Source organism: Anabrus simplex, chromosome 2 (assembly GCF_040414725.1).
Source record: "Anabrus simplex isolate iqAnaSimp1 chromosome 2, ASM4041472v1, whole genome shotgun sequence".
NCBI lineage: Eukaryota > Metazoa > Arthropoda > Insecta > Orthoptera > Tettigoniidae > Anabrus > Anabrus simplex.
Window position 1 is genome coordinate 154,089,430 of NC_090266.1, and position 27,291 is coordinate 154,116,720.

Here is a 27,291-nt window from a genome sequence, read left to right on the forward strand (position 1 = left end):
GAAGGCAATTCGGTTTTAGGAAAGGTTATTCCACTGAAGCTCAACTTGTAGGATTCCAGCCAGATATAGCTGATATTTTGGATTCTGGAGGTCAAATGGACTGTATCGCGATTGACCTGTCTAAAGCATTTGATAGGGTGGATCATGGGAGACTCTTGGCAAAAATGAGTGTAATTGGACTAGACAAAAGAGTGACTGAATGGGTGGCTTTATTGTAGAAAACAGATCTCAGAGAATTAGAGTAGGTGAAGCTTTATCTGACCCTGTAATAATTAAGAGGGAAATTCCTCAAGGCAGTATTATTGGACCTTTATGTTTTCTTATGTATATAAATGATATGTGTAAAGGAGTGGAATCAAAGGTAAGGCTTTTTGCGGATGATGTTATTCTCTATAGAGTAATAAATAAGTTACAAGATTGTGAGCAACTGCACAGTGACCTCGATAATGTTGTGAGGTGGACAGCAAGCAATGGTTAGTTGATAAATGGGGTTAAAAGTCAGGTTGTGAGTTTCACAAATAGGGAAAGTCCTCTGAGTTTTAATTACTGCATTGATGGGGTGAAAGTTCCTTTTGGGGATCATTGTAAGTATCTGGGTGTTAATATAAGGAAAGATCTTCATTGGGGTAATCACATAAACGGGATTGTAAATAAAGGATACAGATCTCTGCACATAGTTATGAGGGTGTTTAAGGGTTGTAGTAAGGATGTAAAGGAGAGGGCTTATAAGTCTCTGGTAAGACCCCAACTAGAGTATGGTTCCATTGTATGGGACCCTCACCAGGATTACTTGGTTCAAGAACTGGAAAAAGTCCAAAGAAAAGCAGCTTGATTTGTTCTGGGTGATTTCCGACAAAAGAGTAGCGTTACAAAAATGCTGAAAAGTTTGGGCTGGGAGGAACTGGTTAAAGGAGACAAGCTGCTCGACTAAGTGGTATGTTACAAGTGATGAAAATCATTTTTCGTCCGTATTGAAAGTTTCATAAACTGTATATAGGATAATATCTTTTGTTTATTTCCACCTATTCAATACATTACAAGAAGTTGGCATTTATTTTAAAACATTATTCAGATGAGACATGTTTCGCCTCTCACTTTGAGGCATCTTCAGTCATTATCAAAAACCTTATTATTTTACCAGGCATCTGGTTAAAGATATACAAAAATGTGTTTGATGATTATAAGAGAGGTAAGATTTACGTTAGTTATAAACATGTACATGAAGTAACTAAAAATCCAATATATTGATAAAAACATATGTAGTTCTTTGTTGAATAGGACTTGTTTGATTCTACTATAGTAAGAGAAGGTGGCTTGAAGCCGTAGTCGTTAATAGATGTCTAATACATAGTGGAAGGCATAAAATATCAGTTCTATGAGAATATACATTACATTCAAAATGATACTAAAAACTAGTGGATTCAAAGGTAGTACATATAAAATGTTCAATGAAATAACTATTGATCTAATAAAATGATAAACACATATGTAGTTCTTTGTTAATTAGGACGTCGTAAGAAGAACACAACAGCTCTCCAACCTTCACGTCAAAAAAACCATACCAACGTTGAGAATTTCCACCCATCATCATCTCTGCAACTTTCTTCTTACAAATTAGGCCAACTATAAACATCTGGTGAACTTCTTGTCAACGCAATCTTGCCGAATAAATCTAAAATAACCTACGAAATGTTGACCAATAAATATCACGGACATACGCATGCCAACGTCAAGTAACTTTTGTCAAGCAATTGGAATGTTTTTCCTTCATATTTTTTATACTAAGCTGTATATTTTGACTTTATATCTTTTTACCATATATTTAGCAGTTATTTGACCTACATTTCAAACCTTGACTACGGCTTTAAGCCATCAACTGTCTTTTATAGTCACATGACGCCTTCATTTTTAAATGTACCTCTTATGAATCTACCAGTTTTTATGTATCAATTGTTTGTATTATATATTCTCATTGAACTGATTTCATATGCCTTCCACTATGTATTAGACATCTATTAATGACTACGGCTTTAAGCTGTACAATTTTACGACGTCCTAATTAACATTTATCATTTTATTAGATCAATAGTTATTTCATTGAACATTTTATGTGTATTACCTTTGAATCCACTAGTTTTTAGTATCATTTTGAATGTAATGTATATTCTCATAGAACTGATATTTTATGCCTTCCACTATGTATTAGACATCTATTAACGACTACGGCTTCAAGCCACCTTCTCTTACTATAGTAGAATCAAACAAGTCCTATTCAACAAAGAACTACATATGTTTTTATCAATATCTTGGATTTTTAGTTACTTCATGTACATGTTTATAACTAACGTAAATCTTACCTCTCTTATAATCATCAAACACATTTTTGAATATCTTTAACCAGATGCCTGGTAAAATAATAAGGTTTTTGATAATGACTGAAGATGCCTCAAAGTGAGAGGCGAAACATGTCTCATCTGAATAATGTTTTAAAATAAATGCCAACTTCTTGTAATGTATTGAATAGGTGGAAATAAACAAAAGATATTATCCTATATACAGTTTAAGTGGTATGTTCCGAGCTGTCAGCGGAGAAATGGCGTGGAATGACATTAGTAGACGAATAAGTTTGAGTGGCGTCTTTAAAAGCAGGAAAGATCACAATATGAAGATAAAGTTGGAATACAAGAGGACAAATTGGGGCAAATATTCATTTATAGGAAGGGGAGTTAGGGATTGGAATAACGTACCAAGGGGGATGTTCAATAAATTTCCAATGTCATTGAAATCATTTAAGAAAATGCTAGGGAAACAACAGAAAGGGAATCTGCCACCTGGGCGACTGCCCTAAATGCAGATCGAGATTGATTGATTGATTGATTGATTGATTGATTGATTGATGGATTGATCGATCGATCGATCGATTAAGTCGTTATTCCACCCAGCTCCTCAATTGAGAACACTGACCAAGACAAACTGGAAGTAGAATTTGGTTCGTACCAAGCAGATCTTTTAAATGAAGACACTGTAAACTGTGAAAGAATGGATGTAGTATGGGCTATAATTTTAAAGCTAAAGATGCTTATGGAAACCTTAAATAAGGTGTATTCAGTTCTTCCTCAAGTGATGCTTGCCATTTTAGTGATACCTCACAACAATGCCTTAAATGAGTGAATATTCAGTATTGTTCACAAGAATCACACTGACTTTCCTCCAAATGTGAGCCAGGGACTCTTAGTACTCTCCTGGTGGGAAAAACAAAAATGTTATCATGCTCTGAGGTCTGTTATCAAAAGCAGTTTTTGGAGAAGGAACTCTGTGAGACAAAAGAAGCAACTGTGAAGATGCTGCAAGAAAATTAACTTAGTTATGTTAGTGTGTGTGATTTGTTTGTTTTCTAACTTGTAGGAATATTAAAAAATGTTAATATTGTTTAAAATTGCCTATTATAATTTGCCCGAGATATCAAGTCTCTTATCAGAAGCAGCTGTGAAGGTGCTGCAAGAAAAGTAACTTAATTACGTTTGTGTGTGTAATTCTCTTGTTTTTTAACTTGTAGGAATAGAAAAACATGTTAATATTGTATGAAATTGCATATTATTATTATTATTTGTCTGAGATGTCACGTGCCCAACCATGCTTCTGACATTCACACTACTGATTACCCCTTTTGAAGGTTGGCATCTCTGCATCTTGCCATCATGTTTGAATGGGGTGATGTGCCATATCTTTTTTCCACAACTGTTGGATGGTGTGCCTCTGATCAGGTGTGAATGCAGATAGTTGAATTAGAAGAAGAGAACCGTTTGCTGCATTGCCAACCGTCTTCCCTAATCTGATATCTCTGGATTTCTTCTTGTGGTGGGCGTATCAGAAGCCTTGTGTATGTGACACCTGCAGTCGAGGTTTGTGCAGTGCATGATGTATTCGGTCAAGTATACCAAAGTTATTTAAGTGGTGTGATGTGTGTATTGAATGTGGTTATCAGCAGTTCGAACAGCTTTTGTAAGCAGCATTCAGTGTCCAATGACTATCTTTGCTTTGTGCGCAAATGTTTATCAAGTCATTGGTTGTCAGTTGTGTATTGTTGAGAAGTGTAGTGTATTTTGGAAAAATAAACAAAATAATTTGTCCATTATGTCATTCCTGACATACGCAGGCTTGTCATAACCCAAAATTTCAGTTTCTGCACAATCTTTTGAATTACCCTGTATATGACCTTATTGTCACTTGTTTGTTTCTTTCTTTTACTCACAGTATAATACTGTATGCTGGTATTCTATTTATATATTAATAATTTGTTCTAACAGAATTATTCTTCCATAGGGCATGAATGGTGTTTTCTTCAACAAGGGAGAGAACTGTATTGCAGCAGGACGGTTGTTTGTTGAATCTTCTATACATGATGAATTTATTAACAGAGTGGTCGCTGAAACAAAGAAAATGGTGAGTAAAAAGAAAATGCTTAAAAATGGTAACATTATCAGACTGACACAGAGGATTATTTTTAAGTTTGTGGCATTGTATCCAAACATATGAAAACACTATTTACACATATACAGAGTGATCCACTATTATATCCCTATTTTTATTTCACTATTATTCTGTCATTAACAATGTTACATGGTTGCTTTCAATTCTGTTATGTATTACTAGCAAGATATCCATGCTTTGCTACGGTATTATACTGAAATTTATAATTGAATGCCTAACGTTTTATATATAATCCGCCGAAATTCACGATCTGACTCGTTTTCTGAGAGAATCCACCAAAATTTGCGATCTGACTCATTTTCAGAGAGATTACGGCAAAGTTCCTCACATTTTTCAATCTTTCTTTCCAGCAATCGATTTCGTACTTCCCGGGCTAGGTGCAATTATTCCACCCGGTCAGTTGGGTCCCTAAATCTTTCCCATCTTTTCCTATAAGCATTTTTAATATGGATCAAATCCTTGAGGAGATCCGGCGTGGTGTCGTCTTGGGTGCCATGGTGGTACTGAACCCGCGGCCGGACTGCAACCGTAGTCATTACCTGGCAAGGACCCATTTCCAGCATGGTCCGCACATTTTGACGACGGTCCAGAACATTATTATTATTATTATTATTATTATTATTATTATTATTATTATTATTATTATTATTATTATTATTATTATTGACGTTCTGGACCCCACAGCAAGATTCAAGACTGCTACTTGGTGGTAAATTACATCTGCTGCCGTTGTCATTGCTGACAATGTGACCAGTAACATCGTCGCACGTCGGCAAGTAAGCGAGGTTTCTGGAGACACTAATGATATACTTTCGTGCATTATTGACCTTATTGTAGAGGTGAACAATTGCTCGGTCAATATCCTTTCTATAGTTTATTTCAAATGTGTTTAAATTTTATTTACATGCCAGGAGAATCTACTGTAATCTAACTTTAAGTTCTCCAAAGGAAAAGATGGCTCTTGAAAACGAACCCAGGAAAGATTAACAATGATCGGTTTGTGATCAGAATAATTACATTATGAACAGTAAAATTATTGGTCTCAACTCCTTTTTCACCCCACCACCGTTAAGTTGATTTAATCCCCCCCCCCAAGAATAAAGAACGCGTGTTTCTTTATGTTTAAAGGAGATTCCAAATACCAATATTCATGCCTGTTACCTTCAGTTTTGGGATATGAGTATCCCCATAAAAATAATTCAATTTTTTTTCACTTCCTCTCCCCCCCGTCTAACTTAATTTTCCGGCAAAAATACTTGTTAATAGTAAAGGATCTTCTAAATACCAATTATCATGACTCTAACAACTTCATTTTTTGAGATATGTGCCCTCATAAAAGGAATTCAACTCCTTTTCACCCTCGCCCCTGAGATGATTTCCCCCAAAAACGCGTTTTTCTTTGTTTTTAAAGGAGATCCAAATACCAGTTTTCACGTCTGTAACAACTTTAGTTTTTATTAGATGTAAGTATCCGCATAAAATTAATTAAATTAATTTTTCAATTCTTTCACCTCCGCCTCCCCCCCTCCCCCCTCTTCATTGGATTTTCCGAGAATATGTGTTTCTTTACTTTTAAAGCAGATTCCAAATACCAATTTTCACGTCTGCAACATCTTTCGTTTTTGAGATAATAGTATCTTCATACAAATACTTCTAATTTTTTTCAATTTTCCTCCCTCCCTTTAAGTGGATTTCCAAAAACAAAAACTACGTATTTCTTTATTTTTAAAGGAGATTTCAAATACCAAATTTCACGTCTGTAACATCTTCAGTTTTTGTGATATCAGTATCCTAATTAAAAGAAATCAACAACATTTTCAGTCACTATTACCCCCCACCCCCACCCAAGTGGTTTTTCCGAAAACAAAAACTACATGTTTCTTTACTTGTAATAGAGATTAAGAAACCATTTTCACTTCTGTAACATGTTACATTTTTGAGATATACTGTACAAATGCTCATTTTAAAATTTCACCCTCTTTTTAGTTCCCCTTAAGTGGAGTTTCCTAAAACAAATCACTTATGTTTCGTTACTTTCACAGGAGATTCCAAATACCAATTTTTACGTGTGTAACATTTTACGTTTCTGAGATATACTGTAGTTATAATCTTTCTAAAAATTCACCCCAATTCGTCACTCCCGTTTAACCCCCATTAATTGGATTTTCAAAAAAAAAATGCATGTATTTCTTTATTTTTTAATGAGATCCCAAATACCAATTTTCAGATCTGTAATATCTTCAGATTCTGAGATATAAGTATTCTCATTCAAGGCATTCAACTGCTTTTTCGCCCTTTTTCACCCCACCTATTTGGATTTTCCGAAAACAAAAACAAAATACATGTTTCTTTATTTTAAAGGAGATTCTAAATACCAATTTTTACATGTGTAAACTTTTAAAGTTTTGAGATATAGATACACTCATTTTACAGAATTACCCCCTCTCCCCTCCCCCCATTAATTGGATTTTACAAAAACAAAAAATACATGTTTCTTTATTTTTAAAGGAGATCCCAAATACAAATTTTCAGGTCTGTAATATCTTCAGTTTCTGAGATATAAGTATCCCCATTAAAGGCATTCAACCCCTTTTTCAACCTTTTCACCCCTCCTATTGTGATTTTCCGAAAACCAAAAATACGTGTTTCTTTATTTTTAAAGGAGATTCTAAATACCGATTTTTACATCTGTAAACTTTTAAAGTTTTGAGATATAGATCCACTCATTTCAAAAATTCACCCCCCTTTTCACCCGCTTAGCGACAGAATATCCAAAAATCCTCCCTTAGCGAGCACCTATATTTTAATACTAGCAAGATACCCGTGCTTCGCTACGGTATTTTACTGAAATTTATAATTGAATGCTTATTGTTTTAGATATATAATCCGCCGAAATTCGCGATCTGACTCGTTTTCTATTAGAATACGGCACGTTTCCTCCCATTTTTCAATCTTCCTTTCCAGCAATCGATTTCGTACTACCCGGGCTAGGCTCAGGTATTCCTCCCGGTCAGCTGGGTCCGTAAATCTTTGCCATCTTTTCCTATAATCATTTTTAATATGGATAAAATCCTTCTGGAAATCCGGCGTGGTGTCATATTGGGTGCCTTGGCGGCACTGAACCCTCGGCCGGACTGCATTCTTAGTCATTACCCGTCCAAGAGCTGTTTCCAGCGCGGTCCGCACATTTGACGACGGTCCGGAACATTATTATTATTATTATTATTATTATTATTATTATTATTATTATTATTATTATTATTATTATTATTATTATTGTTATTATTATTACTATTATATGGTGCTGGGATGAATGACGACAGAGAAAAACGGAGTATCCGGAGAAAAACCTGTCCCGCCTCCGTTTTGTCCAGCACGAATGGCACATGAAGTGACCGGGATTTGAACCACGGAACGCAGCTGTGAGAGGCCGGCGCGCTATCGCCTGAGCAACGGAGGATCCTTATAAGTACATTAAGAACAGTAAAGTCAATTGGTCTCACCTCCTTTTACACCCCACCGCCGTTAAGTTTATTTACCGCCACCCCCCCCCCCCCCCCGCAAAAAAATTAAAAGAAGGCGTGTTTCTTTATGTTTAAAGGAGATTCCAAACACCAATGTTCACGTCTATTACTTTCAGTTTTGAGATATAAGTATCCCTATAAAAATAATTTACTTTTTTCACTTCAATTCACACTACTTCCCCCCGCCCCCCTAAGTGAATTTTCCCGCAAAAAATACTTGTTTCTTTAATAGTAAAGGATCTTCTAAATACCAATTATCACGACTCTAACTTCTTCAGTTTTTGATTTATGTGTCCTCATGAAAGGATTTCAACTCCTTTACACTCCCGCCCCCCAAGTTGGTTTCCCCCCAAAAACGCGTTTTTCTTTGTTTTTAAAGGAGATCCAAATACGAATTTTCACATCTGTAACAACTTTAGTTTTTATTAGATGTATGTATTCTCATACAATTAAGTCAATTAATTTTTCAATTCTTTCACCCCCCCCCCCCCCCCCCTCTTTCATTGGATTTTCAACCAAGAATATGTGTTTCTTTACTTTTAAAGCAGATTGCAAATATCAAATTTCAAGTCTGTAACATCTTCATTTTTGAGACATCAGTAGGCTAATTAAAAGAATTCAACACCATTTTTTGAAACCTTTACACCCCCCCTCCACCCAAGTGGTATTTCCGAAAACTAAAAATACACGTTTCTTTATGTTTAATAGAGATAAAAAATACCATTTTTCACTTCTGTAACATGTTAAGCTTTTTTAGACATACATTAAAAATTCTCATTTTAAAATTTCACCCCTTTTGAGTTCCCCTTAAATGGAGTTTCCAAAAACAAATCACCTATGTTTCTTTACATTTACAGGAGATTCCAAACACCTACTTTTTACGTCTGTAACATTTTACGTTTCCATGATATTCTGGAGATATAGTCTTTCAAAATTTCACCCCAATTTGTCACTTCTGTTTAACCGCCATTAATTGGATTTTCCAAAAACTAAAAAATACGTGTTTCTTTATTTTTAAAGAAGACTCCACATACAAATTTTCAGTTCTGTAATATCTTCCGTTTCTGAGATATATGTATCCTCATTAAATGCATTCAGCCCATTTTTCACCCTTTTACACCCCTCCTATTGGGATTTACAGTAAACAAAAAAATACGTGTTGCTTTATTTTTAGAGGAGATTCTAACTACCAATTTTTACATCTGTAGACACACTCATTTTAAAAAATTTACCCCCCTTTTCACCCCCCAATATTTGGATTTTCCAAAAACTTAAAAAATATACGTGTTTCTTTACTTCTAAAGTAGATCCCAAATACCAATTTTCAGGTCTGTAATATCTTCAGGTTCTGAAATATAAGTAGCCTCATTAAAGTCATTCAACCAATTATTCACCCTTTTACACCCTTCCAATTGGGATTTTTCGAAAACAGAAGAATACGTGTTCCTTTATTTTTAAAGGAGATTCCAAATATCAATTTTTACATCTATAAACTTTAACAGTTTTGAGATATAGATATACTCATTTTAAAAATCACCCCCTTTTCACCCCCCCCCATTAATTGGAGTTTCCAAAAACAAAAAAAATACGTCTTTCTTTATTTTTAAAGGAGATCCCAAATACCAATTTTCAGGTCTGTAATAACTTCAGGTTCTGAAATATAAATAGACTCATTAAAGGCATTCGACCCATTTTTCAACCTTTTCAACCCTTTCTATTGGGATTTTCCGAAAACAAAATATACGCGTTTCTTTATTTTTAAAGGAGATTCTAAATACCAATTTTCACATCTATAACCTTTAAAAGTTTTGAGATATAGATACACTCATTTTAAAATATTACCCCCTTTTCACCCCCCTTAATTGGATTTTCCAGAAACAAAAAAATACGTGTTTCTTAATTTTTAAAGGAGATCCCAAACACCAATTTTCAGGTCTGTAATATCTTCAGTTTCTGAAATATAAGTAGCCTCATTAAAGGCATTCAACCCTTTCTTCACCCCTTTTCACCCCTCCTATTGCGATTTTCCGAAAACAAAAAAATACGTGTTTCTTTATTTTTAATGAAGATTCTAAATACCAATTTTTACATCTGCAAACTTTAAAAGTTTGGAGATATAGATTCACTCATTTTAAAAATTCACCCCCTCTTCACCCTCGTATTAATTGGATTTTCCAAAAACAAAAAATACGTGTTTCTTTATTTTTGATAGCGATCAAAAGTACCAATTTTGAGGTCTGTAATGTCTTCAGTTTCTGAGATATAGGTAGCGGTATCCTGATTAAAGGCATTCAACCACTTTTTCACCCTTTTTCACCCCTCCTATTGGGATTGTCTGGAAACAAAAAAATACGTATTTCCTTATTTTTAAAGAAGATTCTAAATACCAATTTTCACATCTGTAAACTTTTAAAGTTTTGAGATATAGACACACTCATTTTAAAATTTCAGCCCCCTTTTCACCCCCTTAGCGACAGAATATCCAAAAATTCTCTCTTAGCGAGCACCTACATTATAATATGAATATATCCCCAAAATTTCATTTCTTTATGTCCAGTAGTTTTGGCTCGGCGATGATGAATCAGTCAGTCAGTCAGTCAGTCAGTCAGTCAGTCAGTCAGTCAGGACAAGCTACTTTATATATATAGATAAACTAGCAAGATATCCGTGCTTTGCTACGGTATTATACTGAAATTTGTAATTGAATGCTTATTGTTTTAGATATATAATCTGCTGAAATTCGCGATCTGATTCCTTTTCTGCGAGAATCCGCCAAAATTCGCGATCTGTCTAGTTTTCTGATAGGTTACGGCAAGTTTCCTCCCATTTTTCAATCTTTCTTCCTAGCAATCGATTTCGTACTTCCCGGGCTAGGTCCAGGTATTCCACCCAGTTAGTTGGGTCCCTAAATCTTTGCCATCTTTTCCTATAAGCATTTTTAATATGGATCAAATCCTTCAGGGGATCTGTCGTGGCGTCGTCTTGAGTGCCTTGGCGGTAGCCTACTGAACCCGCGGCCGGACTGCATTCTTAGTCATTAGCCGTCCAGGACCCGTTTCCAGCGTGGGCGGCACATGTGACGACGGTCCAGAATATTATTATTATTATTATTATTATTATTATTATTATTATTATTATTATTATTATATGTTCTGGACCCCACAGCAATATGCAAGACCGCTACTTGGTGGTAAATTACATCTGCTGCCATTGTCATTGTTGACAATATGACCAGCACCATTGTCGCGCGTAGGCAAGTGTGCGGGATTTCTGGCGATACGAATGACATACCTCCGTGTATTATTGACCTTATTATAGAGGTGAACAATTTGATGGCCAATCTCATTCCTACCGTTTATTTCAAATGTGTTTAAATTTTTATTTATATGCCAGGAGAATCTACTGTAATCTAAGAACGTTCTCTGAAGGAAAAGATGGCTGTTGAAAAAGAACCCAGGAAAGATTAAAAATGATCGGTTTATGATCAGAATAAGTACATCGAAAGTCTACAGCCTGTTTCCTATCATTCGACAGGATCAGAGATGGAATGAATAAAGCCCAATCTAGCGGCGACAGTAGGAATTGTGCCGGCTGCCGAAGCTCCCCTCTGGGGCAATGATCGATGAGTGACAAATGAAATGAAATATTGTACAGTGTTGCTGGAATGAATGATGACAGGGAAAGCCGGAGTATCCGGAGAAAAACCTGTCCCGGCTACATTTTGTCCAGGGTAGAAATTCAGTAAGACTTACATTACTTTTATAGCATGATAAGGATGTAATATGTTGGAAATCTTTAGTGGAATACCTTGTGGAGGAGCGATGTGTTCACTGCGACAGTTAAGAACCCACCCGCCATCCCCCAGAAATAATTTTGCTTTTATAACCTAATAGAAGTTATCACGCGCCATAGTCCATCGCCTAACTACGTACCAGCATTTCCATTGGGTGAGACGCTACGGGATATGACGTCACTCCTAGCAATGAAGTAAGTGAATTCCGTTACCAACCCGCGCACAAAAAATACACAACTGCCCAGACCCATGGAGGTGTCACGCGGGACACTAGAGGCCTAGGACCGCTTCGCGGCTTCTAACCTGGGGGCTTACGCCCCCAGACCCCCTTTGCTTGATCCAGACCAATGGTCTAACCAGTCCAGACCAATGGTTTTGTCACGACCTATGGTCTAACCAATCCAGACCAATGGCTTTGTCACTGACCAATGGTCTAACCAATCCAGACCTGGCTTTGTCACGCGGGATACTAGAGGCTTAAGGCCGCTTCGCGGCTTCTAACCTGGGGGCTTACGCCCCCAGACCCCCTTTGCTTGATCCAGACCAATGGTCTAACCAATCCAGACCAATGGCTTTGTCACGCGGGATATTAGAGGCCTAGGGCCGCTTCGCGGCTTCTAACCTGGGGGCTTACGCCCCCAGATCCCCTTTGCTTGATCCAGACCAATGGTCTAACCAATCCAGACCAATGGCTTTACCACTGACCAATGGTCTAACCAATCCAGACCAATGGCTTTGTCACGCGGGATATTAGAGGCCTAGGGCCGCTTCGCGGCTTCTAACCTGGGGGCTTACGCCCCCAGATCCCCTTTGCTTGATCCAGACCAATGGTCTAACCAATCCAGACCAATGGCTTTGCCACTGACCAATGGTCTAACCAATCCAGACCAATGGCTTTGTCACGCGGGATATTAGAGGCCTAGGGCCGCTTCGCGGCTTCTAACCTGGGGGCTTACGCCCCCAGACCGCCTTTGCTTCATCAAGACCAATGGCCTAACCAATCCAGACCAATGGCTTTGTCACGAGATTCGTAAATAAAAGTAGCGCCGCTGCACTAGGACTAGTTCTTTATATGAACAGTTGGCAGCTCTGTCCACCGCTCGATCAAGTTCTTCGCGAGAAGCGAGCGAGAGAAAAACAAATGACAGTGCAATCGCGCCTGGATGCGTAGCGCTGGAAAATGTAAGGTGTTCTGAACTTTTGCCTTGTCCGGCACGAATGTCACATGGAGTAACCGGGATTTGAAACACGGAACCCAGCTGTGAGAGGCTGCCGCCTGAGCAACGGAGGCTCCTTATAAGTACATTATAAACAGTAAAATCAATTGGTCTCACCTTCTTTTACACCCCACCGCCGTTAAGTTTATTTACCCCCCCCCCCCAAAAAAAAAAGAAAACTAAAAGAAGGCGTGTTTCTTTATGTTTAATGGAGATTCCAAATACCAATGTTCACGTTTATTACCATCAGTTTTGAGATATAAGTATCCCCTTAAAAATAAAAGGAATTCAACTCCTTTTCACTCCCCCCCCCCCAAGATTGTTTCACCCCAAAAACGCGCTTTTCTTTGTTTTTAAAGGAGATCAAAATACCAATTTTCACGCCTGTAACAACTTTAGTTTTTATTAGATGTATGTATTCTCATACAATTAAGTCAATTAATTTTTTCAATCCTTTAACCCCCCAAACCCCCTTCATTGGATTTTCCGAGAATACGCGTTTGTTTACTTTTAAAGCAGATTCCAGAAATAAAATTTCACGTGTGTAACATCTTCATTTTTGAGATATCAGTAGCCTAATTAAAATAATTCGACACCATTTTCAGTCACTTTTACCCCCCCCCCCCACTACCCAAGTGGTATTTCCGAAAACTAAAAATACACGTTTCTTTATTTTAATAGAATAAAAAAATTACCATTTTTCACTTGTGTAACATGTTAAGTTTTTTGAGATATACTGTAGAAATTCTCATTTTAAAATTTCACCCCTTTTTAGATCCCCTTAAGTGGAGTTTCCAAAGACAAATCACCTATGTTTCTTTACACTTACAGGAGATTCCAAATACCCACTTTTTACGTCTGTAACATTTTACGCTTCTCAGATATTCTGTAGATATATTCTTTCAAAAAATTCACCCCAATTTGCCACTCCTGTTTAACCGCCATTAATTGAATTTTCAGAAAGCAAAAATATACGTGTTTCTTTATTTTTAAAGGAGATCACATTTACAAATTTTCAGTTCTGTAATATCTTCAGTTTCTGAGATATATGTATCCTCATTAAAGGCATTCAACCCATTATTCACCCTTTTACACCCCTCCTATTGGAATTTAGAGAAAACAAAGAAATACGTGTTCCTTTATTTTTAAGGGAGATTCTAAACACCAATTTTTACATCTGTAAACATTTAAAGTTTTAAGATTTAGACACACTCATTTTAAAAATTCACCCCCCCCTTTTCACCCCCCATTATTTGGATTCTCTAAAAACGAAAAAATACCTGTTTCTTTATTTTTAAAGTAGATCCCAAATACCAATTTTCAGGTCTGTAATATCTTCAGGTTCTGAATGCCTCATTAAAGGCATTCAACCTCTTTTTCACCCTTTTCCACCCTTCCTATTAGGATTTTCCGAAAACAAAAAATACGTGTTTCTTTATTTTTAAAGGAGATTCTAAATACCAAATTTTAAATCTATAAACTTTAAAAGTTTTGAGATATAGATACACTCATTTTAAAAATTTCATCCCCCCTTTTCACCCCCATTATTTGGATTTTCCCAAAATGAAAAATACCTGTTTCTTTATTTTTAAAGTAGATCCATAATACCAATTTTCAGGTCTGTGATATATTCAGTTTCTAAGATATAAGTATTCTCTTTAAAGGCATTCAACCCATTTTTCACCCCTTTTCACCCCTCCTATTAGGATTTTCCGAAAACAAAAAATACGTGTTCCTTTATTTTTAATGAAGGTTCTAAATACCAATTTTTACATCTCTGAACTTTAAAACTTTTGAGATATAGATGCACTTATTTTAAAAATTCACCCCCCTTTTCGCCCTCGCATTAATTGGATTTTCCAAAAACAAAAAAATATGTGTTTCTTTATTTTTCAAAGCGATCAAAAGTACCAATTATGAGGTCTGTAATATCATCGGTTTCTAAGATATAAGTATTCTCTTTAAAGGCATTCAACCCATTTTTCACCCCTTTTCATCCCTCCTATTGGGATTTTCCGAAAACAAAAAAATACGTGTTCCTTTCTTGTTAATGAAGATTCTAAATACCAATTTTTACATCTCTAAACTTTAAAACTTTTGAGATATAGATGCATTCATTTTAAAAATTCACCCCCCCCCCTTTTCACCCTCGCATTAATTGGATTTTCCAAAAACAAAAAAAATACGTGTTTCTTTATTTTTGACAGCGATCAAAAGTACCAATTTTGAGGTCTGTAATATCTTCAGTTTCTGAGATATAAGTAGCGGTATCCTGATTAAAGGCATTCAATCCATTTTTTACCCTTTTTCACCACTCCTATTGGGATTGTCTGAAAACAAAAAAATACTTGTTTCCTTATTTTTAAAGAAGATTCTAAATACCAGTTTTCACATCTCTGAACTTTAAAACTTTTGAGATATAGCCACACTCATTTTAAAATTTCACCCCCCTTTTCACCCCCTTAGCGACGGAATATCCAAAACTCCTCTCTTAGCGAGCACCTACATCTTAATATGAATATATCCCCAAAATTTCATTTCTTTATGTCCAGTAGTTTTGGCTCGGCGATGATGAATCAGTCAGTCAGTCAGTCAGTCAGTCAGTCAGTCAGTCAGTCAGTCAGTCAGTCAGTCAGTCAGTCAGTCAGTCAGTCAGTCAGTCAGTCAGTCAATTAGGACAAGCTACTTTATATGTATAGATGTATCCTCAGAATTTCATTTCTTTATGCCCAGTAGTTTTGGCTCGGGGATGATGAATCAGTCAGTCAGTCAATCAGTCATTCAGTCAAGACATGTACTTTTATATTTATAGATGGTCCTTGCCATTTCATATTTCAACATAGGCACCAGCATTAGCCGCACACCATTGCAGTCGGGGCCCAACGTTCCTGACAAACCGTACCCGCGCACACTCTTCCCTATAGACTGCTTCCAAAGTGTCCAAGTCACATGGTTTTCTGGCATACACCTTCTCTTTCAAATACTCCCAGAGGATAAAATATAATGGGGTCAAGTCTGGAGTTCTCAGTGGCTACTCAACATTTCCGCGACGCCCAATAATGCGGCCCGGAAAAGCATTATCAAGCCATTCTCGCGAAATCAATGCATAGTGGGGAGGTGCCCCATTGTGCATGAAGTGCACATTGTCTACTCTGTCCCATGTTGAAACAGTGGGATGAACAAAAGTTTGTAGCATGTGCACATACCTCTCCACATTCATTATCTCACGAAGAATGTAAGGACCGATAAGAGTTTCATCATGAATACCACACCACACAGTTATTGAAGGACATGACTAATTTTACAATTGTAGCTGCAGGATTGCCGAGTAATGGCATTTATGGTGATTTATGTACCCACCCACTTGAAACACGGCTTGTCGAACCACAGAATGATACTGAGGATATCTCGTTCTTCTTCCATCCATTGTAATGTGGTTTCAGCAAACTCCATCCTAACATCACAGTCTTCCAGTGACAATGCTTGGACAGAATGTGGTTTCCAGTCTATCTCCTTCATTATCCATTGGACCGAACCATACAGTAAACCTGATTCCCTCTGATATTGTCTCAAGGACTTGTTGGGACTTTGCGCAAAAGCCGCAACAGCGTTGGTTTTAGCCTCTTCAGTGACAACTGTCTTTGGGGGCCCAGCACCCTTTTGGTGAGTAACACAACAAATTGGCATGCAGTCTCTTTATTGTCTTCATGTCCAGAGTCGCGTGTCTCCCCATCTCCTGTCTCCACCATCTTTGCACCATTACAGGTGACTGCCATACATCCATCTAGCTGCAATTCAAGCACAGTCAGCCGTGTTCAGTCTATGCGCCAAATAAAAACAAATAACAATTATGTAACAATTACATAATGACACGTAATGGCATACAATAGAGCATAATATTACAGTAGAGGTAATGATATTACATCGTTTATGATAAAATACGCAGTAAAATAAAAATAGGAACATGATAGTGGATCACCCTGTACAAGAACTGGAGCGAACCATTGAAATAATCAACTTAATCATTCATATTTCATAGGCATATATCCAGTTTATCCAGGTATTGCCTGTGTAGATGTTCTCACCAAGTCCTCCAGCAGTCTAGAGTATGCTCTCCTCAGGTGGTCTGATATGGTGTGAGGGATAGTTTGATTCGCTACACTGCAGTCACTGCTGGGGAATGTTCTCCTACCCGAATTATAAAAGCAGCAAACCACATTGTCCATGGTTGGTTTGAATTCTGTTCAGGGCAACCGGTATCTTTCATGGGAGATCAAAACCAGCAGGAGGGTGCCTGGTATTAAATAATGTCTGCCACTCCCTCCGAGCTGCACCGTTCCATTCATATGGCTTTTCTGCTGATGAAAATCTGTGCCATATGGACTGATGGCGATCTTGATTTTAGGTGCCTGATTCCCACAGCAATGACCTAATAATAGGCAGAGCTGAGTTTGATATTTTTCTGTACATCACAGAGGAAAAGAAAGTGTAAAGAATGGTTGACATACCATAGGATTAGAATGTAATAAACTCATATTGGAGAGTAGAACATTACAAATCAATGTTCGTGTGTGAAAGAAGAATGGAGTATTGTACTTACTCTTCTTCTGCTTTAGGTATGGAGCTTGATTTCATCTTTTCATTTTCCTAATCCCCTCCTCTCTTATGTATGTTTCTAACAGACCCCTTCACCGTTGTTGAAATCCTGAAATTTTCCACTTAATGGGCTGTTGCAGAAAGGAAACTATATTATTTGTGTGATGTGGAGATGTGATGTAATCTAACTGGCTGACATGGGAGAGATGTGAATATGCTTCATTACAATAACTAAGGTTTAAAAATGTGAATTTGCAGAAAACTGTCAGACTTCTATTATATCATTATCATCATCATCATCAATGTCCCACTCCAGTCGCCTGGGTGTGGTTAACAAGCCTCCTCCACTCCTTTCTGTCCTTCCACTTTTCCTGCTCCATTACTTCCGCCACATCCAATCCAGCTTCTCTAACGTCCTCCAAATCTGATCCCTCCACCTTCTTCTCGGTCTTCCAACTGGACTCTTTTCCTTAACTTTTCTTTCCAATTCCCTTCTTGCTACCGGTTTCTTTCCCATTCTTTTTACATGTCCGAACCATCTCAATCTTGCTTTCTGTATCTTCTGTACTAACGGTTCTATATTTAGCTCTTCTCTGATTTTAATATTTTGAATTCTATCTCTTGTCTTTTTAACTGATGTTCTTAAAAATGTCATTTCTACTGCTTAGATCTTACTATCTGGTCTCTTACTGGTTACCAGCGTTTCTAGTCCGTATGTTGCAGTTGGTATGAAATACTGTTTAGATAATGTTAATTTCATTCTCTTGGGTACTTTGTCATCCCATAAAAGCTCTCTGACTTGATGATAAAATGTTGTACCTTTACTTAGCCTGTTATTAATTTCAGTGTTGATTTCATTACTTCCATTAGTAATGCTACCCAGATATGTAAACTGTTCTGCATTCTCTAACTGTTCTCTGTCTATGTTCACTTGGTGTGTAGTTTTTTTTCTTTTCCACGGTGCATGACTACAGTTTTCTTTTTACTAATTACCATTCCAAACTTCTTCAGATTTTCATTCCAAATGTCCAGTCTCCTTTGTACTTCCTTTTTTCCTTTCTTCCTTTTCCCCAAATCATTGCATCATCTGCAAATACCAAAGCATTCACTTCATCACTACTGATACTCTGTTTTACACGTTTTATGATTTCATCCATCAATATAATAAACAATAATGGCAAAAGTGCACTTCCTTGCTTGAGACCTTTTTTTGTATAAAATGTTTCAGAGTAACCACTCCCCACTTGTACACTGCTTTTACTCTCCTGATTCAACATTTTTATCTTGTTAATGATTTTGGTACATTCCTTTTCAGTAGGCATTCCCATACATGTTTTGTCTTAACTGTATCATAAGCTTATTCCAAATTAAAAAATACGAAGATGATTTCCTTGTTCCTTTCCAGATGTTTTTTCATTATCGTTCGGACTGTAAATATCAAGTCTATTGTTGATCTATTCGGTCTAAAGCCATATTGTTCTTCCTCTAACTGTGTTTCTTATATATCCCTCAGTCTTTTGTCTATGACTTTCTCCATTATTTTTAGCCCATGTGATAATAGGGTTATACCTCTATAATTTTCACATTTCTTCCTATTTCCTTTTTTGAACAGTGGTACAATGCTTCCTTGTTGCCAATCTTCAGGTATCCTTTCATCCTTTCATATGATATTGAGGGCTGGGTATAGCCACTGTAGTCCAGTGATTCCTGCTGTGTTTCCGTGGTTTCCCATTTTCACACCAGGCAAATGCTGGGGCTGTACCTTAATTAAGGCCACGGCCGTTTCCTTCCTACACCTAGCCTTTCCATGTCCCATCGTCGCCATAAGACCTATCTGTGTTGGTGCAACGTAAAGCAACTAGCAAAAAATTCCTGCTGCCTTAATCATATCAGCATTGAATTCATCTTTTCCACTTGCTTTACCTTTGGTCATTGCTTTCACTGTCCTTTCAAGTTCCAACCATGTTATCGGGTTCTCTTCTTTTTCTCCGCCTATTATTTCCATTTTCTTATCTCCTTCCTCCGAACAGTCATTCTCATTATAAAGTTTTTCAAAATACTTTGCCATCAACTTCTGAAGACCCTCTTTGCCATGTACTATGGATCCAACTTCTCTCTCTAATGCCTTGATTTTTTCTTGATTTATTCTTTTCAGTTTTATTACTGTGTATAATAGTTCCTGATTTCCTCGACTATCTTGCTCAATTTTGTTGGTAAACTCTCACTAACATTTCTCCTTTTCTTCCTTGATACTCCTCTTTACTTCTAGTTTCAATCTTATGTATTCCACATGTAACCTTTCTATCTTATTCTCATCCCTCTGATACGTTTTTTGCTTTTCCTTATCCATTTCTTTCTTCACCTTGTTCCTATCTTTTATTTCTTTTATTTCTTTTTTTATTTTGTCTGTCCACCACCGTGTCTCCTTTCCCTTAACCTTTGCTTTTGTTTTCCTGCATACCTCAACTGCTGCTTCCACAAATGTCTGCATGTCCTACTCTTCTTCTACACTTCGTATTTCTGTGTTAGGCAACTTCCTTTTTATACAATCTTGGAATGCCATTCTTTTATCCTCCTCCTCCAATTCCCAAATCCTGATCTTTGGTTTCTCCTTCAATACAATTTTAGGGATTTTTACTTGTTTTAATTCCACAATTAATAATCTATGATCACCTTCCATACTTTCACTGGGGATTATCTTCATATTCATGACGTATCTTTCCCATTCTCGGTCTGTTATTATAAAATCGAATAGTGTTCCATACTGTCCATCCGAACTATATTGGCTGATCTTATGGCTATTCCTCTTCAAAACATGTGTTCTTTATTATCAGGATATTTCTGATACAAAAGTCCAACAGTTTCTCTCCATCTTCATTTCTATTGCCATACCCATGTGGGCCCAGAACATTCTCATACCCCATTCTGTCAGTTCCCACATGAGCATTCAGGTCTCCTATTATCATAATCCCATCTCTAATAATATGTGTTTCCAGTTCTATTATATCTCTACCTAAAATGGTAAAATGAGATCATTTTGTGCAAAAACAGTGCAGTGTGAGAGACATGGAACACAAAAACTTTGTTGTATATTTATGAGTCCTTACCACTTGGACTGCTTGGTGTTCTAAATTTAACTATTGCTTGCGGAGGTAGTGTATAAGCGATTTCCTTAGTGTGGCTCATCCTCTGAAATACAAAAATGATGGTGAAGTACTGTATTTGCAGGGAGTTCTCAATAATATTGCCATTGATGCTTTCACAGCCTGTACGTATAGACATGATAGTGTATAGGCTTTTGGGCTTATGCCGTGTCAAGAAAATAAGGTGAAATTCTTTACGTTTCTCAGAGAACTGTGCTCTGCGTCATCAGAAGAAAATCTTGGCTGTCCACAAGAAAGGCTTCTTAATATTTATATCGGTATCATTTTAACAGTTGTTAGATATTTCAAGGCTTTTGCATATGCCCAAGTCTTCTTATGGACAGATCTCCTTACTTACAAACAGTGGTCCTGTCACAGGCCAGTAATATAAGGATATGTAGAAGCAGTCAGACAGGTAAGGTGGATTTACATAAATACATACATACATACATACATTATCATTATAGACTGTTATGCCTTTCAGCGTTCAGTCTGCAAGCCTCTGAGAATTTACTAAACGTCGCCACAATCCTCGATTTGCAACTAGTGTTGTGACCTCATTTAGTTCTATACCTCTTATCTTTAAATCGTTAGAAACCGAGTCTAACCATCGTTGTCTTGGTCTCCCTCTACTTCTCTTACCCTCCATAACAGAGTCCATTATTCTCCTAGGTAACCTATCCTCCTCCATTCGCCTCACATGACCCCACCACCAAAGCCGGTTTATGCGTACAGCTTCATCCATCGAGTTCATTCCTAAATTAGCCTTTATCTCCTCATTCTGAGTATCCTCCTGCCATTGTTCCCACCTGTTTGTACCAGCAATCATTCTCGCTACTTTCATGTCTGTTACTTCTAACTTATGAATAAGATAATCTGAGTCCACCCAGCTTTCGCTCCCGTAAAGCAAAGTTGGTCTGAAAACAGACCGGTGTAAAGATAGTTTCGTCTGGGAGCTGACTTCCTTCTTACAGAATACTGCTGATCGCAACTGCGAGCTCACTGCATTAGCTTTACTACACCTTGATTCAATCTCACTTGCTATATTACCATCCTGGGAGAACACACAACCTAAATACTTGAAATTATCGACCTGTTCTAGCTTTGTATCACCAATCTGACATTCGATTCTGTTGAATTTCTTACCTACCGACATCAATTTAGTCTTCGAGAGGCTAATTTTCATACCATACTCATTGCACCCATTTTCAAGTTCCAAGATATTAGACTGCAGGCTTTCGGCACAGTCTGCCATTAAGACCAAGTCGTCAGCATAGGCCAGACTGCTTACTACATTTCCACCTAACTGAATCCCTCCCTGCCATTTTATACCTTTCAGCAGATGATCCATGTAAACTACGAACAGCAAAGGTGAAAGATTACAGCCTTGTCTAACTCCTGTAAGTACTCTGAACCAAGAACTCATTCTACCATCAATTCTCACTGAAACCCAATTGTCAACATAAATGCCTTTGATTGATTTTAATAATCTACCTTTAATTCCATAGTCTTCCAGTATGGCGAACATCTTTTCCCTCGGTACCCTGTCATATGCTTTCTCTATATCTACGAAACATAAACACAACTGCCTATTCCTCTCATAGCATTTTTCAATTACCTGGCGCATACTGAAAATCTGATCCTGACAACCTCTCTGTGGTCTGAAACCACAATGGTTTTCATCCAACTTCCTCTCAACGACTGATCGCACCCTCCCTTCCAGGATGCCAGTGAATACTTTGCCTGGTATACTAATCAATGAGATACCTCGATAGTTGTTGCAATCCTTCCTGTTTCCATGCTTATAGATAAGTGCAATTACTGCTTTTGTCCAATCTGAAGGTACCTTACCAACACTCCACGCTAATTTTACTACTCTATGAAGCCATTTCATCCCTGCCTTCCCACTGTACTTCACCATTTCAGGTCTAATTTCATCTATTCCTGCTGCCTTATGACAATGGAGTTTATTTACTATCCCTTCCACTTTCTCAAGCATAATTTCACCAACATCATTTTCCTCCTCCCCATGAGCTTGGCTGTTTGCAACACCACCATGATGATTTCCTTTTACATTGAGATGATGTTCAAAATATTCCCTCCACCTCTCCAGTGATTCCCTGGGATCTTTTATGAGTAGAGACGGGAATTATAGTCACAAACAGGTTAGAATGCAAACGTATTTGAAGAAGGCGCAAGTGTAATCTAGCCGCTCTACAGTTATGTCGGGGTGTTGCATAAATTTTAGGGGTTCTGTTTGTCCAGATCGATTATATATGCAAATCTCACCGCAGAACCATCATGCAGGTAACATGCACCTGCGCCTTGGTTAAATATGTTTGCATTCTAACCTATTCGTGCCTATAATTCCCGTCTCTAATTATGAGTTCACCTGAATTACTCAAAACACTGTTCATTTCCTTTTTCCCTCCCTTCCTAAGATTCTTTATTACTGTCCAGAAAGGTTTCCCTGCTGCTTGACCTAGCCTTACCAGGTTATTACCAAAATCTTCCCATGACTTCCTTTTGGATTCAACAACTATTTGTTTCACTCTGTTTCTTTCATCTACGTCTGCCTTGGCCCTTGTTTGGAGCCATTTCTGATAAGCCTTCTTTTTACGTTTACAGGCTGCTCTCACTTCATCATTCCACCAAGATGTTCGCCTTTTCCTATCTTTACACACAGTTGTTCCTAGACATTCCCTTGCTGTTTCTATTACAGCATCCCTGTATGCCACCCATTCACTTTCTATATTCTGAACCTGCTTACTGTCTACTGTTCGAAACTTCTCACTAATCATATCCGTGTACTTCTGTCTAATTTCCTCGTCCTGGAGACGTTCTACCCTTATTTGTTTGCAGACAGATTTCACTTTCTCTACCCTAGGCCTAGAGATACTTAGTTCACTACAGATCAGATAGTGGTCTGTATCATCAAAAAATCCGCGAAAAACTCGTACATTCATAACAGATTTCCTGAATTCAAAGTCTCTTAAGATATAGTCTATTATGGATCTGGTACCCATAGCCTCCCATGTGTAGCGGTGAATAGCCTTATGCTTGAAGAATGTATTCGTAACAGCTAAACCCATACTAGCACAGAAGTCCAGCAAACGCTTCCCATTCCCATTAGCTTCCATATCTTCCCCACATTTACCAATCACCCTTTCGTATCCTTCAGTTCTATTCCCAACTCTTGCATTGAAATCGCCCATTAGCACTATTCTATCCTTGCTGTTGACCCTGACCACGATGTCACTCAATGCTTCATAAAACTTGTCAACTTCATCCTCATCTGCACCCTCACATGGTGAATACACGGACACAATTCTTGTCCTAATTCCTCCCACTGACAAATCTACCCACATCATTCGCTCATTTACGTGCCTAACAGAAACTATGTTGCGTGCAATGGTATTCCTGATAAAGAGCCCTACCCCAGACTCTGCCCTTCCCTTTCTAACACCCGTCAAGTACACTTTATAATCTCCTATCTCTTCCTCATTATCTCCCCTTACCCGAATATCACTTACTCCTAGCACATCCAGATGCATCCTCTTTGCTGACTCAGCCAGTTCTACCTTCTTTCTTCCATAAGCCCCATTAATATTGATAGCTCCCCATCAAATTCCATTTCGTTCGCCAAGTTGCTTCCAAGGAGTCCCTCGCCTGTCAAATGGGAGTGGGACTCCATTACTCCCATAGGTCCGAGGCTTGCTTAAAGTGTTCTGAGCTCGGTAAATTCATGAAGCAGGATGCTGCCCTACTTGCACATAGTCCAAGTGAGGATCTCTCCTCTAACAGATTATGGACCACCGGTGAATTGTATAGTCCTAGCCGCCTGAGCACAAGGAGGGCCACGACTCAGAATATGTCATAGATGCCCATTCCCATTCCATAGCAACTGGTATCCCGACTCTCAGGACCACTTACTAGGCCACTCAGCCGTTGCCCATGGTTCACGAACTAGGACGTGACTACAGTAACCCACATTCTTTTTGAAGTTAATTTCAGATGTGTAAACTTGATCTTTTCCAGAGCAGACTGTTGGGTCTAATCCAGTCTAAACAAATAGCATGAAATTTAATAATAACAATGGCATTTATTTCCATTGCTTAAATTTTAGAACACCAAGCAATCCAAGTGGTAAGGACTAAATATAGAACAAGGTTTGCCTGTTCCATGTCTCTCACAGTGCACTGCTTCTGCACAAAATGATCTCGTTTCTCTAGATCTATGAAACATAAACATAACTGTCTATTCCTCTTGTAGCATTTTTCAATTACCTGGTGTATACTGAATCCGGTTCAGGAAGCCAAGAATAACGTCCGAGAGGAGTCATCGTGCTGACTGCACGACACCTTATAATCTACAGGCCTTCAGGCTGAGCAGCAGTCGCTTGGTAGGCCATGGCCCTTTGGGGCTGTTGCGCCATGGGGTTTGCTTTGGTTTTGGCACATACTTAAAATATGATCCTGACAGCTCCTCTGTGGTCTCAAACCATTGATCGCACCCTCCCTTCCAAGAGGTCAGTGAACATCTTGCCTGGTATACTGTTCAATGAGATACCTCAATAGCTGATGCATTCCTTCTTGTTCCTTTGCCTATAGATAGGTGCAATTACTGCTTTAATTCAGTCAGAAGGTACCTTACTAACACTCCGTGCTTTATTACTCTGTAAAGCCATTTCATCCCTGCCTTCCCACTATATGTCACCATTTCAGGTCCAATTTCATCTATTCCTGCTGCTTTATGACAAGGGAGTTTATTTGCCATCGTTTCCACTTCATCAAGTTTAATTTAACCAACAATCATTGTCCTCCTTCCCATGAGTCTGGTTGTTGGCGATGCCACCAGGAAGATTTCCTTTCATGATGAGAATATTTTCAAAATATTCCTTTCACCTGTCCAGCGATTCCCTTGAATCTATTACGAGTTCAACCTGATTTACCCAAAACATTAATTTGCTTTTCCCTCCCTTCCTAAGATTCTTTATTACAGTCCAGAACAGTTTCCCTGCTGGAGAGATTTCTGAAACGTCTTCCTTTAGCGTGTACAAGCTGCTCTCACTTTATCATTCCACCAAACTGTTTGCTTTTTCCTATCTTTACACACACAGTTGTTCCTTGGCATTCCCTTGCTATTTCTACTACAGCATCCCTGTATGTCACCTATTCTCTTTCTATATCCTGAACCTTCTTACACCGAGCTCGATAGCTGCAGTCACTTAAGTGTGGCCAGGATCCAGTATTCGGGAGGTAGTGGGTTCGAACCCCACTCTCGGCAGTCCTGAATATGGTTTTCCGTGGTTTCCCATTTTCACACCAGACAAATGCTGGGTCTGTACCTTAATTAAGGCCATGGACGCTTCCTTTCCACTCCTAGCCCTTTCCTATCCCATCGTCGCTATAAGACCTATCTGTGTCGGTGCGACGTTAAAAATCTTGCAAAAGAACTTTCTTACTGTTCATTGTTTGGAAGTTTTCACTAATCATATACGTGTACTTCTGTCTAATTTCCTCGTCCTGGATATTTTCCGCCCTTATTCGTCTACAGAAAGATTATACTTTCTCTATCCTAGGTCTAGAGATACTTAGTTAACTACAGTTCAAATAGTGGTCTGTGTCATCGAAAAATCCCCAGAAAACCCACACATTCCTAACAGATTCCCTGAATTCAAAGTCAATTAAAATATTCTATCATGGATCTGGTGCCCCTACCCTCCATACTAGCACAAAAGTCCAGCAAATGCTTCCAATTCCTATTATTTTCCATATCTTCCCTACATTTACCAGTCACCCTTTTGTATCCTTCAGTTACATGCAATAGTATTCCTGATGAGCAGTCCTACCCCACAGTCTGCCCTCCCCTTTTAAACCTGTCAAGTACACTTTATAATCCTCTATTTCCTCCTTTTCTCCCCTTGCCCGAATATCCTCTTTGATGACTCAGCCAGTTTTAATTACAATGTTGTGGGAGTGGAAGTACCTCATGGGGATAACTGTCAAGTAACTAGGTATTAATATAGGAAAGATAGGGGTAATCACATTAATGGGATTGTAAGAGGTTACAGATATCTTAATATGGTTATGAGTAAGGCTGGGATTCTTTGGTTTTAACCATTTTTTTCCCCCATGTACGATCGGTTAGAAACTTTCTAAATAATTTTTTGTTTTATGTCTGCAAGATTCTAATGTGCGAATCCTATCGAAGAAAAAAAAAAAAAAAGGGCTAAATGGGGCTTTAAGACTGAAGAAAGGCCTTTTCAGAATCATTTAAGTAAATCCACATAGTTTTTTCCTTTCAAGTCTATGTGGAGCTACCACTTGTTTTGATTGTACGCGTTGTATGAAAGCTGCAGAACTGTTCAGGATCTTCTTGGGAGCTGCTGATACAATACAAACAAACGGAATACATTATTCTCTGAAAAGGCAATGGGGTAGGGTAGGCCACCTTGCCTATGCCAACAAGATACTGCAATTTAACTTGCACTTTTACTGCTTGTCGACTTTCTGTCACTAGTGTGT

The 27,291-nt window shown here is 38.0% G+C and overlaps 1 protein-coding gene across 1 annotated transcript in view; it reads left to right on the top strand.

Annotated features, from left to right (window-relative positions):
• The window catches only part of LOC136863946 (cytosolic 10-formyltetrahydrofolate dehydrogenase), a 234,936-nt gene that overhangs the window by 165,216 nt on the left and 42,429 nt on the right, over positions 1 to 27,291 (top strand). Inside the window, exon 13 of the mRNA XM_067140396.2 lies at positions 4,324 to 4,443. Within this exon, the coding sequence (XP_066996497.2) occupies positions 4,324 to 4,443 (120 nt within the window). The remainder of the gene's footprint in view (positions 1 to 4,323; positions 4,444 to 27,291) is intronic.